Source organism: Leptonychotes weddellii, chromosome 10, assembly GCF_054177405.1.
Source record: "Leptonychotes weddellii isolate Sample4059 chromosome 10, ASM5417740v2, whole genome shotgun sequence".
NCBI lineage: Eukaryota > Metazoa > Chordata > Mammalia > Carnivora > Phocidae > Leptonychotes > Leptonychotes weddellii.
Window position 1 is genome coordinate 12269886 of NC_138378.1, and position 12517 is coordinate 12282402.

The 12517-nt window shown below is 48.4% G+C and overlaps 1 protein-coding gene across 19 annotated transcripts in view; it reads left to right on the forward strand.

Annotated features, from left to right (window-relative positions):
- The window catches only part of ZMYND8 (zinc finger MYND-type containing 8), a 124201-nt gene that overhangs the window by 103544 nt on the left and 8140 nt on the right, over positions 1 to 12517 (forward strand). For 16 of the 19 annotated variants that reach the window (XM_081832621.1, XM_081832623.1, XM_081832620.1 and 13 more), the window contains 5 exons: positions 2934 to 3014; positions 5611 to 5689; positions 7907 to 8146; positions 10189 to 10349; positions 11336 to 11402. In XM_081832621.1, the coding sequence (XP_081688747.1) occupies positions 2934 to 3014; positions 5611 to 5689; positions 7907 to 8146; positions 10189 to 10349; positions 11336 to 11402 (628 nt within the window). The remainder of the gene's footprint in view (positions 1 to 2933; positions 3015 to 5610; positions 5690 to 7906; positions 8147 to 10188; positions 10350 to 11335; positions 11403 to 12517) is intronic. The other 3 variants (XM_081832633.1, XM_081832627.1, XM_081832636.1) reach the window with 1 other exon arrangement.

Here is a 12517-nt window from a genome sequence, read left to right on the forward strand (position 1 = left end):
ATCTTGTCTGTTTGGCTTACCTCCAGGGCCTAGAAAAGTGCCCGCACACAGTAGGTGTCGACATAGAGCTGTCGAGTGAATGCCTGCGGGTGCCTGACGCCTCTTCACCAGGCTTGTTACTCTCAGTGGCTATTAATAGTAGTTCATGAGTAATAACCTAGGAAGAGTATTTAGTATATGACTAAGCAGGCAGTAGTAATAATTTACTCTTCCCAAATGAGTATATTACTAATTAGTGATGAGTAAATTATTCAGGTTTCTAGAAAGAGTGGGTGACAGTCATTGGGAATAGTTCGATCTCGAATTCTTGAAGTCTTTTAATAAAGAGTTGCGTTATTATGTTGGGTTAAAGGTAGGCTCCCTTTTAGTTCTGGATGACAAGAGACACTTACATTCTTTTACCGGTGTGTTTTTGTTAGTCATTTTCTTTTTATCCCTTCTCTCAAGGTGTATCAGGTATTGCTGCATAACAAATTACCACAAAACACAGCAACTGAAAACAACTCATATTTCTTATCTCAGGGTTTCTGCGGTCAGGAGTCGGCATGGCTCAGCTGGGTCCTCTGCTTTGTGAATTCCCATGAAGCCTACTGACCACAGATGTTCAGTGTCCATGAACTCATTGTTCTTGCATGTGGCTTTTTTAAGCAACCCTACATAACATCCCCCCGCTCCCCCAGTCTCCCCCTCACCCCAGCTAGAATCAGAACTGGTCTCGGGGATGACTTTTTCTCTCCCATTTACTATGTCTGTCCTCCTTTTGAATAAAATGCGTGTGTCAGAACAGCCAGGATTCAAGGTATAGTCATTGATGGCCATTCTCAAGATTTTAGTCTTACCTATCCACCAATGAGTTATTGATACAGTATTTTTATTTAAGTTAAATTTAATTTTATTTAAATTGACTTCGTTGAAGAACTAAAATAAAATTGAGCTTAATATTGTCAGATCACCCTTCCTTGTCAAGACTTGAAGCCCAAGTCTTTGTTCCTTTGGTTAAAAAGATAGATTGTCATATAAGTGTTTGGTACATATTGGAACCAAACTGAGACTTTCTTCCTAATGGGATGTGCAGAGTTACAGGAGACTGGAAAGGGGGGTCATGTTTTCATTACTGATTTAAGAAGGTGTCTGGTATTGTCTAAATGGTCCCTTGTTCTGCTTGTAGTCCAGCCTTATACCACCTTTCATTGATTTGGTCCAAGCCGCCTGTTTACAGATGGGGAAACTGATGCCCGTTAAGTGGCTCTAGCTAGTTTTCTGAGCTCTTGCATTTAGTTTTATTCTATTACCTTTGGCTGCCCATTTTGCTCTTACAGCAAAATTGAGGGGTGAACGTCTTTTTTTTTTTTTTTTAAAGATTTTTATTTATTTATTGAGAGAGATAGTGATAGAGAGAGATCATGAGGGGGGAGAGTCAGAGGGAGAAGCAGACTCTCCGCTGAGCAGGGAGCCCGATGCGGGACTCGATCCCAGGACTCCAGGATCATGACCTGAGCCAAAGGCAGTCGCTTAAACAACTGAGCCACCCAGGCACCCTGAGGGATGAACTTCTTGATAGACATTGTCTTTACAGTTAAGAAAATGAACACAGTGAAATATTTTTGGAGCTGATGAACTTTCCTCTCTCCAAGGTGACCTGGAGTCAAAGACCCAGATTTGTGTGTTTTGGCAGAAGGGTGCTCTTTAGTAATGTTGCGTCCTTTGCTGTATTTGGAAGAAAGAGTGAGAGTCCGTCCACAAATCCATGATTTCTTTAAAATGGAATGTAACCATTGCATTAGTAATGTATTGAATTTCATCCGCTTTCTAAAGTTTTCTTGTAAAGCCATTTTGTTTTAATACTTTAAATTGACATGGTTGGTGCAGTGGGGCAGGAAGGCCCATACAGAGCGACTGCATAAAGCACGAAGTGTTTTTCCTGGCACCGTCCATGTGTGGCCCCCGAAACAAGTTAGGAGTGGAAATCTCCAGACGTCGTATTCATTTTCTTCCCATTTTGGGGTGAATTTGGGGATTACTATTTTGGGGGTTGGCGGTTTCATAGTTAACTCGTGTGAATTTTTTTTCTGTAGAGATAAACAGGTATTTCTGAACACCTGCCCTGAACCATAGTCTTCACACGGATTTCTCACGTCATCTTTGTGCACACCCTACCTGGGGTACTGCAGTTATCCTTGTTTTCTACATGGGGAATCCAAGGCTCAGAGAGAGGATGATGATGGGAGCAAATCTCGGGCATCAGAGACGGGTGGTCTGTGTCTTGCCTTCTCGCTGGATTGCAGCAAACTGCAAAACACAGTGGAGACTTGGCAGTGACCAGGCCATGCCTAGAGGCCTTGTTTGGTCTCCTGTCCCCTCCTCTTTCTCCTGTGGTGGGCGTGGGATCAGCCAGCAAGTGGGAGGTAGGAGAGAAGTCATCCTGCAGACACTATTCAGTCAGTAGATAACTAGGTGCTTGCTGCGGGGACCTGAGCTGATGTCACAAACTTGCTGATGCCGTCGGGGCTCAGATGCTTAAAGCAAAGGAAGAGGGGAAGCAAACTGGAGAGGCAGTGAATGAATGCCCTGACCCTCCAGATGAGCCTGTGGTTACAGAAACTAGCTTTATTTGTAGGTGATTCATTACTCCCCTGGTTTATACCAGTTCCTCAACCTCAGCACTGGTGACACTTTGGCCTGGAGAAGTCTTTGTTGTGGCGGCTGTTCTGTGCGCTGTAGGGAATTTAGCTCATCCTTGGCCTTCACCCAGTAGATGCCATCTTCCCCGCCCCCCTCTGCCACAACAGCCACAGATGCCAAACGTCCTGTGAGGGGCAGAATAGCCCCCTGTTGAGAATCACTGCTTTATGTTAGATAGATTTTAGATGTCTGTCCTCTTGAAAAGCCTCAGGGAAGTGAACACCCGAATTGTTTCTGTTTTTATCTTTCAGATGATGGATGCAATAAAAGGAACGATGACAGAGATCTACAACGATCTTTCTAAAAACACTACGGGAAGCACAATAGCCGAGGTCAGAGATGACACATAATTCCTTACTTGCTAAGAATGTTTTATGGGCTGCTGTAAAATGGTGCCAGGAAGCAGATTTTCTGGAAGTCCCTCCAGGGTGCTCTGCCGATTGTGGTTGTTGGGGAGGGTACTTCATTTAGCCAGAAGGCTGGCTCTGTGGGGACACACCCTGCTTTGTGTGATCAGAGGACAGCCCACACCGGAGCCTGAGTTCACCCCCTGGTCTGTTCCTTTGGCCCCATGTGTAGTTGTCTCTTGGCTCTCTGTAAATGTGGACTTTTTTATCCAAGTGGTTATTGTTGTCTAAGAATTCGTGTACTGAGAGCCTCCACAATCATGTGGTTGCCTAGGGAATGGAGTGGTTAAGACATTAAATTGTCCACTTATAAGTGACCATTTATAAAAATAGACCTCTTGAACTTCCTTCCTTAGGCTAATTTACTGTGAGCCAGATGCAGCGGAGTCACCAGGTGAAGTGATGAGTGGCAGGATTTCTTGAGGTCATTCACAGTGAGGTTGGAGACCGGGAAATTCCACACAAGCTATTGACCTATGAGGGCCTGGCAGGGTTAGGATGACCCTCAGAAGAAGAAAAAATCTCTGGGAAGGTGTCCTAATAGGCTTTTGACGGAGAACGATGTGAATATAAAGCTTTGAGAGAGGTCCTGAGAGGAATCAATGAGTCCCCTGAGATTTTTTGCTCACGTGACCCTCTTTATGATTGGGCCAAGGATGTCACAAACAAGAAGGGATGATGTTGACTTAGAAAAGCACCCCCATCCCCAAATACTTCATTGTTTTTTTTGTTTGATTTAACAATTGGCATGTGGTTGGAAATACGGATCCATAATGTCTCACTTGAAACCTTGGGGTCCAGATGTGTGCCAGAAATTTTCAGAATTTAAAGAGGCAGTATGCACCCCCACCCCCAACATTTCTGCTGTGAAATATGCTTGTTCACACCTTGTGGGATAAATCAGGGTTTCTCAACCTCAGCACTGCTGACGTTTGTGCCAGATAATTCCCTGTTACGGGGGCTGCCCTGTCCATCATAGGCTGTTCAGCAGCACCTTGGCTTCTGCCTCTTGTTGGCAGTCGCACCCCTCAGCTGGGACATCCTGGATGTCTTCAGACATTGCAGTGTCCTGGAGGGAGCTGGGAGGGCAATGTTGCCATCGTAGAGAAGCACTGTGGTCCTCAAACTCTGTAAATAGCCCCATAGCAGTTCAGGTCAAGTTATTTTTTTCCCTCCAATGACTTTCCTGCAACACTTACCCCTTCCTCCAATAATACCCTTTGGTTTCCAGAGACGTTAGGCTTTGGAATTTCAGGTGAATGACTGTGGATCCCACCTAAAATGTTAGATAAGAGATAAAGCTATCTTTGTTTTAGTTTCTTTCTTTCTTTCTTTTTTTAAAGATTTCATTTGTTGATTTGACAGAGAGAGAGAACATAAGCAAAGGGAGCAGCAGAGGGAGAGGGAGAAGCAGGCTCCCCACTGAGCAGGGAGCCCGACGTGGGGCTCAATCCTAGGACTCTGGGATCATGACCTGAGCCGAAGGCAGACGCTTAACCAACTGAGCCACCCAGGCGCCCCTAGTTTCATTTTTTTAGGCCAAAGTTATAATCAAACCTTTTATGTTTTAATTTATTATGAAAATCTGGTCCTTGTTTTTACTTCATTCATTCTTCATTCATTCATTCATGTTTAAAGTAAACTCTCTGCCCAATGTGGGACAACCCCAAGATCAAGAGTCGCCATGCTCTAGCAACTGAGCCAGCCAGGCCCCACTCCCACCCCCACCCCTGCTTGTTTTTACTTGAAGTGACTTTTCCTGGAGCCAGTATTTCTTGGAAAAGATGGACTGCTTGTATCGTTGACCCTTGAAAAATGGGTTTGAACTGTGCTCATCTATTATATGTGGATTTTTTCCAGTGCGGTACTGTAAAATGCATTTTCTCTTTCTTTTTTTTTTTTTAAATGTTTTTATTTTTATTTATTCATGAAAGTCAGAGAGAGAGAGAGGCAGAGGCAGAGGGAGAAGCAGGCTCCCCGCTGAGCAGGGAGCCCGATGCGGGACTCGATCCCAGGACCCTGGGATCATGACCCGAGCCGAAGGCAGACGCCTAACCATCTGAGCCACCCAGGCGCCCGCATTTTCTCTTTCTTGTGATTTTCTTAACATTGTCTTAAGCTTACCTAATTGTACAGATACAGTATCTAATACACAGAATGTATGTGTTCATCAACTGCTTATGTTTTTGGTAAGGCTTCCTGGTCAAGAGTAGGCTATTAAGTTTTGGGAGAGTCAAAAGTTACATGTAGATTTTTGACTGCCTGAGGGTGCTGGCGCCCCTAACCACCCTCCCGCCCCACGTTGTTCAAGGGTCAACTGTATTTCTTTTTGGAAACAGAATTCTTCTTGAATTTGGGTTAACACACTGGTGCCCACCTCTCTGGACTGCAGCAGCTAGGCTGCCTACGCCTTGATCTACCACGTGGCATTGACTCTTAGAGCTGGAGGTCAAGTTCCGAGCCCTGCTGGTGAATGCCACCTAGACGTGCCTTCTAAGAGTCCCGCTCCCCCTCGTTACAGATTCGCAGGCTGAGGATCGAGATCGACAAGCTGCAGTGGCTGCACCAGCAGGAGCTCTCTGAAATGAAACACAACCTGGGTGAGGCCCGGCGGATTGGTCCGTACTGAGGACGGTTTTGGGCGGTGAGCTTCTGTGCAGCTCTGGACGCAGGTCCAGGCTGTGAATTGAGTCTGCAGTAGGCTGGGGATGTCCCAGTGCTGGGGAGAGCACAGGAGCCTGGAGAGTCGACCCAGGTGTAAGAGCAGGTATGAGGGGGTATTCCCCTCTTTTCTCTTCGAGATACCAACACATGTGTAGCAGAGTAGTAACAACAGCAGTAGGTCCGTGTACTGAACTCTGGACTTGGGGCCAGGAACCGTTTAAGTACTTTTCCGTGAATTACCTTGTAATGTAATTCTCCTGGAAACCCTTCTTTTTTTTTTTTTAAGATTTTATTTATTTATTTGACAGAGAGAGAGACAGCGAGAGCAGGAACACAAGCAGGGGGAGTGGGAGAGGGAGAAGCAGGCTTCCCGCCGAGCAGGGAGCCCGATGCGGGGCTCGATCCCAGGACCCTGGGATCATGACCTGAGCCGAAGGCAGACGCTTAACGACTGAGCCACCCAGGCGCCCCTCCTGGAAACCCTTCTGAGCAAGGGCTCTGCTATCCCCATTTTCAGGTGAAGCAAGTGAGGCACGGACACGTTGAGGAAGCTTGTTGGAGTCTCACAGCTGGGATTCTGGTTCCGGCACTGTGGCTCCAGATGTTTCCTTCTACCTGTTGAATATTGGGCATTTCACCAAAGTCTCAAACACCTCCTTTGTGTCCCACACTGTGGAGGAAGCTTCTGTGTTGCTCCCTGGTTCAGACAGAGTGCTGTTTTGGCCTGCCATTGTGTCCATGGTGTTAAAGGCTTCCCCCCCCCGCCCAAAGGTAGAGCATTTTCCTTCAGACCATCGTGTAGCGTCAGCCCCAGAATCCAAATGCTGGCTCGGGTTCCCCAGTGTTAGGGAGGCAGACCCAGGTGTGCCCGCCTGCTCGCAGGTGATTCGTGTTGAAATCGTGCATTGCAAATGCAAATCCTTAGGAAGCTGACGGGGGAAGTTAGCCCTCTGTCCTTTAGCGTGTTGCCGTGGAGGGAGTTTAGTTGGATGTTGTGGCTTCTTCTTGTTTCTCTAATAAAAGTCAGGGAATCTGTTTTTATGCAGAATCTCTCCATTCTTAAATAATTGGCTGCACGTTTGAAAAAAATACACGAGGGCTGGCCAGAACTTGCCGTGGTCTGCAGGCTCCTTGTTAAAGGCAGCGGCGAGGGACAGAGAGGCTGTGTCTGGCACCAGTGCAAGGGGTTAATTTTCTTTTTGGTGCCTTCTAAAAATTTTAATTAATTAATTAATTTTGAGAGAGCGAGAGATCGCACGTGTGTGAGAGAGCCAGGGTGGGGAGGAGCAGAGTGAGAGCGAATCCTAAGCGGAGTCCACGCCCAGTGCAGAGCCTTGAGGCGGGGCTCATGAGCTGAGCCGAAATCAAGAGTCGGAGGCTTAATCGATTGAGCCACTCATGGTTTTGAGGAGAGAGAGAGAGAGAGAGAGTGTGTGTGTGTGTGTGTGTGTGTTTTGATTTCAGGAAGAGAATTTTGACGATCGAAGGATCCTTTATTTTTCTGTTGGTGTGCAGGTCACCCCTGGGTGAACTGTGCATGGAGTTCCTGTCTCAAGTGAAAGGAGGAAGTATCAGCAGACTGAGCGGTTTGATAGTTGATCAACCATAATGATCCATCACAGGGTCCTGTGTGGTAGATTTCACCCACTGCCACCAAACACACTAAATAGAAAGCGTGTCCGAGTTCCAGGGCCAGCTCTGTCCTTATTAGCCGTGTGCCACAGTTTCCTTATCCGTGAACGGGATATTACAGTAGAGCTTGTCTCACAGAGTTAGTGTGAAGATGAAGCGAGTTGATACATGGTGGTCAGAACAGCACCTGCACGTATATGCTGGGTGCTTGTAAGTGTTTGGTTGCAAACACACTGATGATAAAATTCAAAGTGAGCTCAGTGGAAATTGCTTCGAAGGTTTCTCTGAGGACTTCCCGCAGTATCATGGCGGGGCTCTGGTTATCTGCAGATACTGGGATGTAGCCAGGCTAGGTTCCTCGCCTGGGGGTCACAGAGCCGAGGCACCTCTGAGCCAGGATCTGCCCCCGTGTCTCTTGGAACCCATATCCTGGACTGCCTTTCTGATCTGGTATGAAAGGCTCCCTGCCCTGGGCCGGGGGACTGGTGACGAAGCTGGTGTCCTCTTCCCTCCCCTGTCAGAGCTGACCATGGCGGAGATGCGGCAGAGCCTGGAGCAGGAGCGGGACCGGCTCATTGCCGAGGTGAAGAAGCAGCTGGAGCTGGAGAAGCAGCAGGCGGTGGACGAGACTAAGAAGAAGCAGTGGTGTGCCAACTGCAAGAAGGAGGCCATTTTCTACTGCTGTTGGAACACCAGCTATTGTGACTACCCCTGCCAGCAGGCCCACTGGCCCGAGCACATGAAGTCCTGTACCCAGTCAGGTATGGCCACTCGGGGTGCGGCCTGTCCTAGGCCCGGTGCGGTGGGCCTTCGGCTCCCCCGTGGCCCACAGGCCCCCAGAGCAGACTGGTGTGGCCAGGTTGGCTTGCCCTGTCCCTTGCCAGTCTTGTGCGGACACAGAGCCGACACGTGAGGCACAGCTGTTTTGAACTTTTGGCCTCCTCTCTGTTACTGGGCTGAGTGTAGTTTCTTTTTTTTTTTTTTAAGATTTTATTTGTTTATTTGAGAGAGAAAGAATGAGAGATAGAGAGCATGAGAGGCAGGAGGATCAGAGGGAGAAGCAGACCCCCTGCCGAGCAGGGAGCCTGTTGCGGGACTCGATCCTGGGACTCCAGGATCATGACCTGGGCCGAAGGCAGTCGCTTAACCAACTGAGCCACCCAGGCGCCCCATGGCTGAGTGTAGTTTCATGTGAGGTGTAGTGGTTCTCAGTGGGGTGATTTTTGGCCCCCACCCCAAGACACTGGCGGTGACTGCAGGCAGTGTGGTCGTCCTAACCGAGGCGGTGGCTACTGACATCCGGAGTGGAGAAGCCAGGGATGCCACTAAGCATCCTGTAATGCACAGGACATCCCCCCTTGATGAAGAATGATCTGGCCCAACATGGTCAATTGCACTAAAGTTGAGGAATCCTGCTTTTAAAGATTTTTTTTTTTTTTTTAATTTATTTGACATAGAGAGAGGGAACACTAGGAGGGGGAGTAGGAGAGGGAGAAGCAGGCTTCCAGCTGAGCAGGGAGCCCGATGTGGGGCTCGATCCCAGGACGCTGGGATCATGACCTGAGCTGAGGGCAGAAGCTTAACCGTCTGAGCCACCCAGGCGCCCCGAGAAATCCTGCTTTTAAAGTAATACTGGACTCCTAGCTTTAAGTAACATGGATTCTCAATTCTCATGTGAAGGAAAAAATGTTGGTTTGGAACTATCTTTGTCCTCTCTAACAGAACAAGCAGCCCTCAGGCTAGGAGCCTCCGGCAGGACACACTATCCAGCTAGAATTTATTAGGAATATTTTCAGTGTTAATTTTTACAGTTAGCTTTTATTTCTGACAGATACTAGCTTTATATGCTTAGCCTCCCTTTTTTTTGAGAGCGAGTGTGAGCAGGGGACAGGGCAGATGGAGAGAGGATTTTTTTTTTTTTTTTTAAGATTTTATTTATTTGACAGACAGCAAGAGAGGGAACACAAGCAGAGGGAGTGGGAGAGGGAGAAGCAGGCTTCCTTCGGAGTCAGGGAGCCCGATGTGGGGCTCGATCCCAGGACCCCGGAGTCATGACCTGAGCTGAAGGCAGTCGCTTAACCGACTGAGCCACCCAGGCGCCCTTATTTCGTCATTTTAAAAAGGCAGTATTGAACCATCCATTGCTGGGTCCTTTTACTTTTAGGGAGATGTCTTCTTAATGGCCACTTTAAATCTCTTCCTGCAGTGGAGTTAAATTCTCCTCTAAGTTCTGGAATGTGTCTGATGACCCTTTTGTTGTCACTATTACAAGGTGGCCAAAATGTCCTTCATGTTCCTTTCTTTGTGGCATTATAATGTCCATCTTTCAGAACGTCCTCTCAGATGCCCCAAGCTTCTACCCTCTCTAGAAACTCTCTGCCGTAGACACCGTGTTGTTTTTCATGTGGATTTCCCTGCCTTGCTTTGGAAGGAAGCAAGTGCACGGGGCTAAAATGGGACTAAAACGAGAAATTACGGAGTGAGTAATTCTAGATCAGCGGTGGCAGGCTGGCTTTGCTGATGGGCTTCATCTGCTCTACCACCATGCTTTCGTCTCCACGGTGACTTCATAAAACTTGAATTAATGAACTGTTAAAAATTAACCTATTTTCACACTAAGTCTGGAATTTTGGCTTCTAGAAAACTGGAAAAGCCCCTGGGCGTGACTGTGCAGCAGCTGTCTCTGTTACGGATGGTGGGTGGGTCAGCGTTGTTCTGGGCTTGGTGCAGAGTGGGGCTTCCCGCCGTTCTGGAAGCCGCGGCGCTCGCCTCATACGTGGCTTCTCTCTCCCTTTCCCCCCAGCTACGGCTCCTCAGCAGGAAGCGGATGCCGAGGTGAGCACAGAAACACTAAACAAGTCATCACAGGGGGGCTCTTCCAGCACACAGGCAGCCCCTCCGGAAACAGCCAGCACCTCGAAAGACAAGGAGACCTCGGCGGAGAAAAGCAAGGACAGCGGGTCGGTGAGTAGCCACTCGCCTTTGGCCAGTGACGCCAACACTTCGGGCCACACGGAGTCTCAGCACCCGTCCCCATGCCTGCCACCTCTGCACGTCCCATGTGGGTAGGAGGTTTGTCTGCAAGGTGGTCAAGGCAGCCTGCTGCTGGGGGTGATAATCTTAGCTGCTCTTCAGCAGTGGGCATGCGGGCTGGGACAGAGGGACGTGGAGCCCGAGTGGACGTTTGTGTGACTTGGCAGCTGCTCTCCGGGGACTCTCAAAGTCTACAACAGTGTGGTCCAGTAGAACCTTCTGTGATGACGATAGCGTTCTGTGTCTGCTCTGCCCAGCGTGGCATCCACTGGCCACATGTGGCTGCTGAGCGCTCGCACCCTGGCTGGAGGGAGCAAAGGCTCGCACTCTCAATTTCAATTTTAATTAATTTAAATATAAATAGTCACATCAAGCTAGTAGCTGCCGTATTGGAAAGCGAAGATGGCACCTCCTAGTTCCCAGTGTGTGGTGTATGTCACATGGATTGCATGCAGAAGTTATTTTCGGTGGCACATTGATAATGTTCTACATTTGTAGTCATTATGTATTTATTTCAATGTGTATTAGGAAGAGAATAAGTCCTTATGCCATCCATCCAAACCCTTTGATTTCATTGATAATATTGCCTGGTAAGTGGTTAATGTGAAATAAACGTGAGCTGGATAATCCTTTTGAAGGAATATACCTCCTCTTTGGATGTGGGCAAAACTCTGGAGGGTAGGTAGGTCAGTGGAGGAAGTTGAGGAAGCAGTGAATGTTCTAGAAGCTAAGGCTGTAGAGTCGAGCAAGGGGCCACCCCGTTACTGGGTTCCAGCCTGTTCATTCTGGGAGACAGAGCAAAGGTGTAGGGCCGCCCCTGCTGACCTGGCCTCCACCCCCATGGATCCCTAGGCTTCCCTGGGGGGCTACATTGGCCCCCGTGCCTTGTGTCCATCTCTCTCTTTTTGTATTTTTAGACCCTCGACCTTTCTGGCTCCAGGGAGACGCCCTCCTCCATTCTCTTAGGCTCCAACCAAGGCTCTGGTATGTTGCCCCCTGGTGGGTGAACGGTGCTCTCACAACTCCTCCCGGGCAGAGGGGAAGCCATTTTCTCAGGGAGAACTTTAAGGGTTTATGGCAGTGGTTTTCCAACCACTGTGGATCCTTAGGGATCTTTGGGGGTGCCCTGGGCAGGTCATTGGGGGGTGAGGGAGTGGCCGGGCAAGGCAGCTTTCAGGCACCTCTCCAAACTGATCAGTTTTTCCCTGGGTTTGTTTTATTTATTGGGGTTCCGCATAAAAGTTCATTCGAAAGGAGGGTTCTGTTGCTGACCTGGGGTGGGGTAGAAGGTGTGCATGTTAGGTCGGGCAGTTCTTCTGCCCTCAGGGAAATGACCACAGTGAGTGAAACCATCTGGAACTCTATTCCTGAGGTCCCAGCGCCCACATGAGAGGGCACGTGAGCCTTTAGAGAAAAGAAAATTTTTAGTTGGGTGATCTTTCTGTAGAAATCTTTCTTCTTGGGGAATGACCTGGTAGGCTGTTTTGGGGTATTTTCTGGGGCTAAGTTTTTAGGTTTTCTCTTCTGTGGGGTTTGAGCTGTCCTCCATTCTAGCCTGAAGGGTCATTTTCCTGTCCCCTCCTAAACCAGTTTTGGGTGATTCCAGAGGGTTCACAGAAGGTGCCCCCATTGAGGACAATTTGCATCATTCAGGGTCCCTTAGCTCCAGGATCTTTCTGTCTGCTGGACGATTCTCTTCAGCTGAAAACCACACGTTACTTCCCTTCTGTGTATTCAGTGCACTGAGGAGGAAGTGATGTTCTCAGCATCCGTAGCTGGGGAAGGTTTCCCGGAGGGGCTGGGGAGTGGGATTCAGGTTGAGGGAGGGGGTAAAAGGGAGTGGCACGAGCCGACTTTAGGGAGAAGGTGAACTTGAGATTAAATCTGACTGAACTGCCTGTTGAAAAAGTCGTCCCCTGCTCCCTTCCCTCCAGTCCTCTGACTGAATCTCCGAGAACAGTTTAGTTTAGCGCTAAGATGCCTTTTGCGCCTCTTTGATATTTTCTCGTTTCTCCTTTTAACAAAGACAGAGCAGACTTGGCATTTATCTAGACGTTCATGCTGCAGTTTGGTTTTCATTATGTTTATTTGTAGAGTTG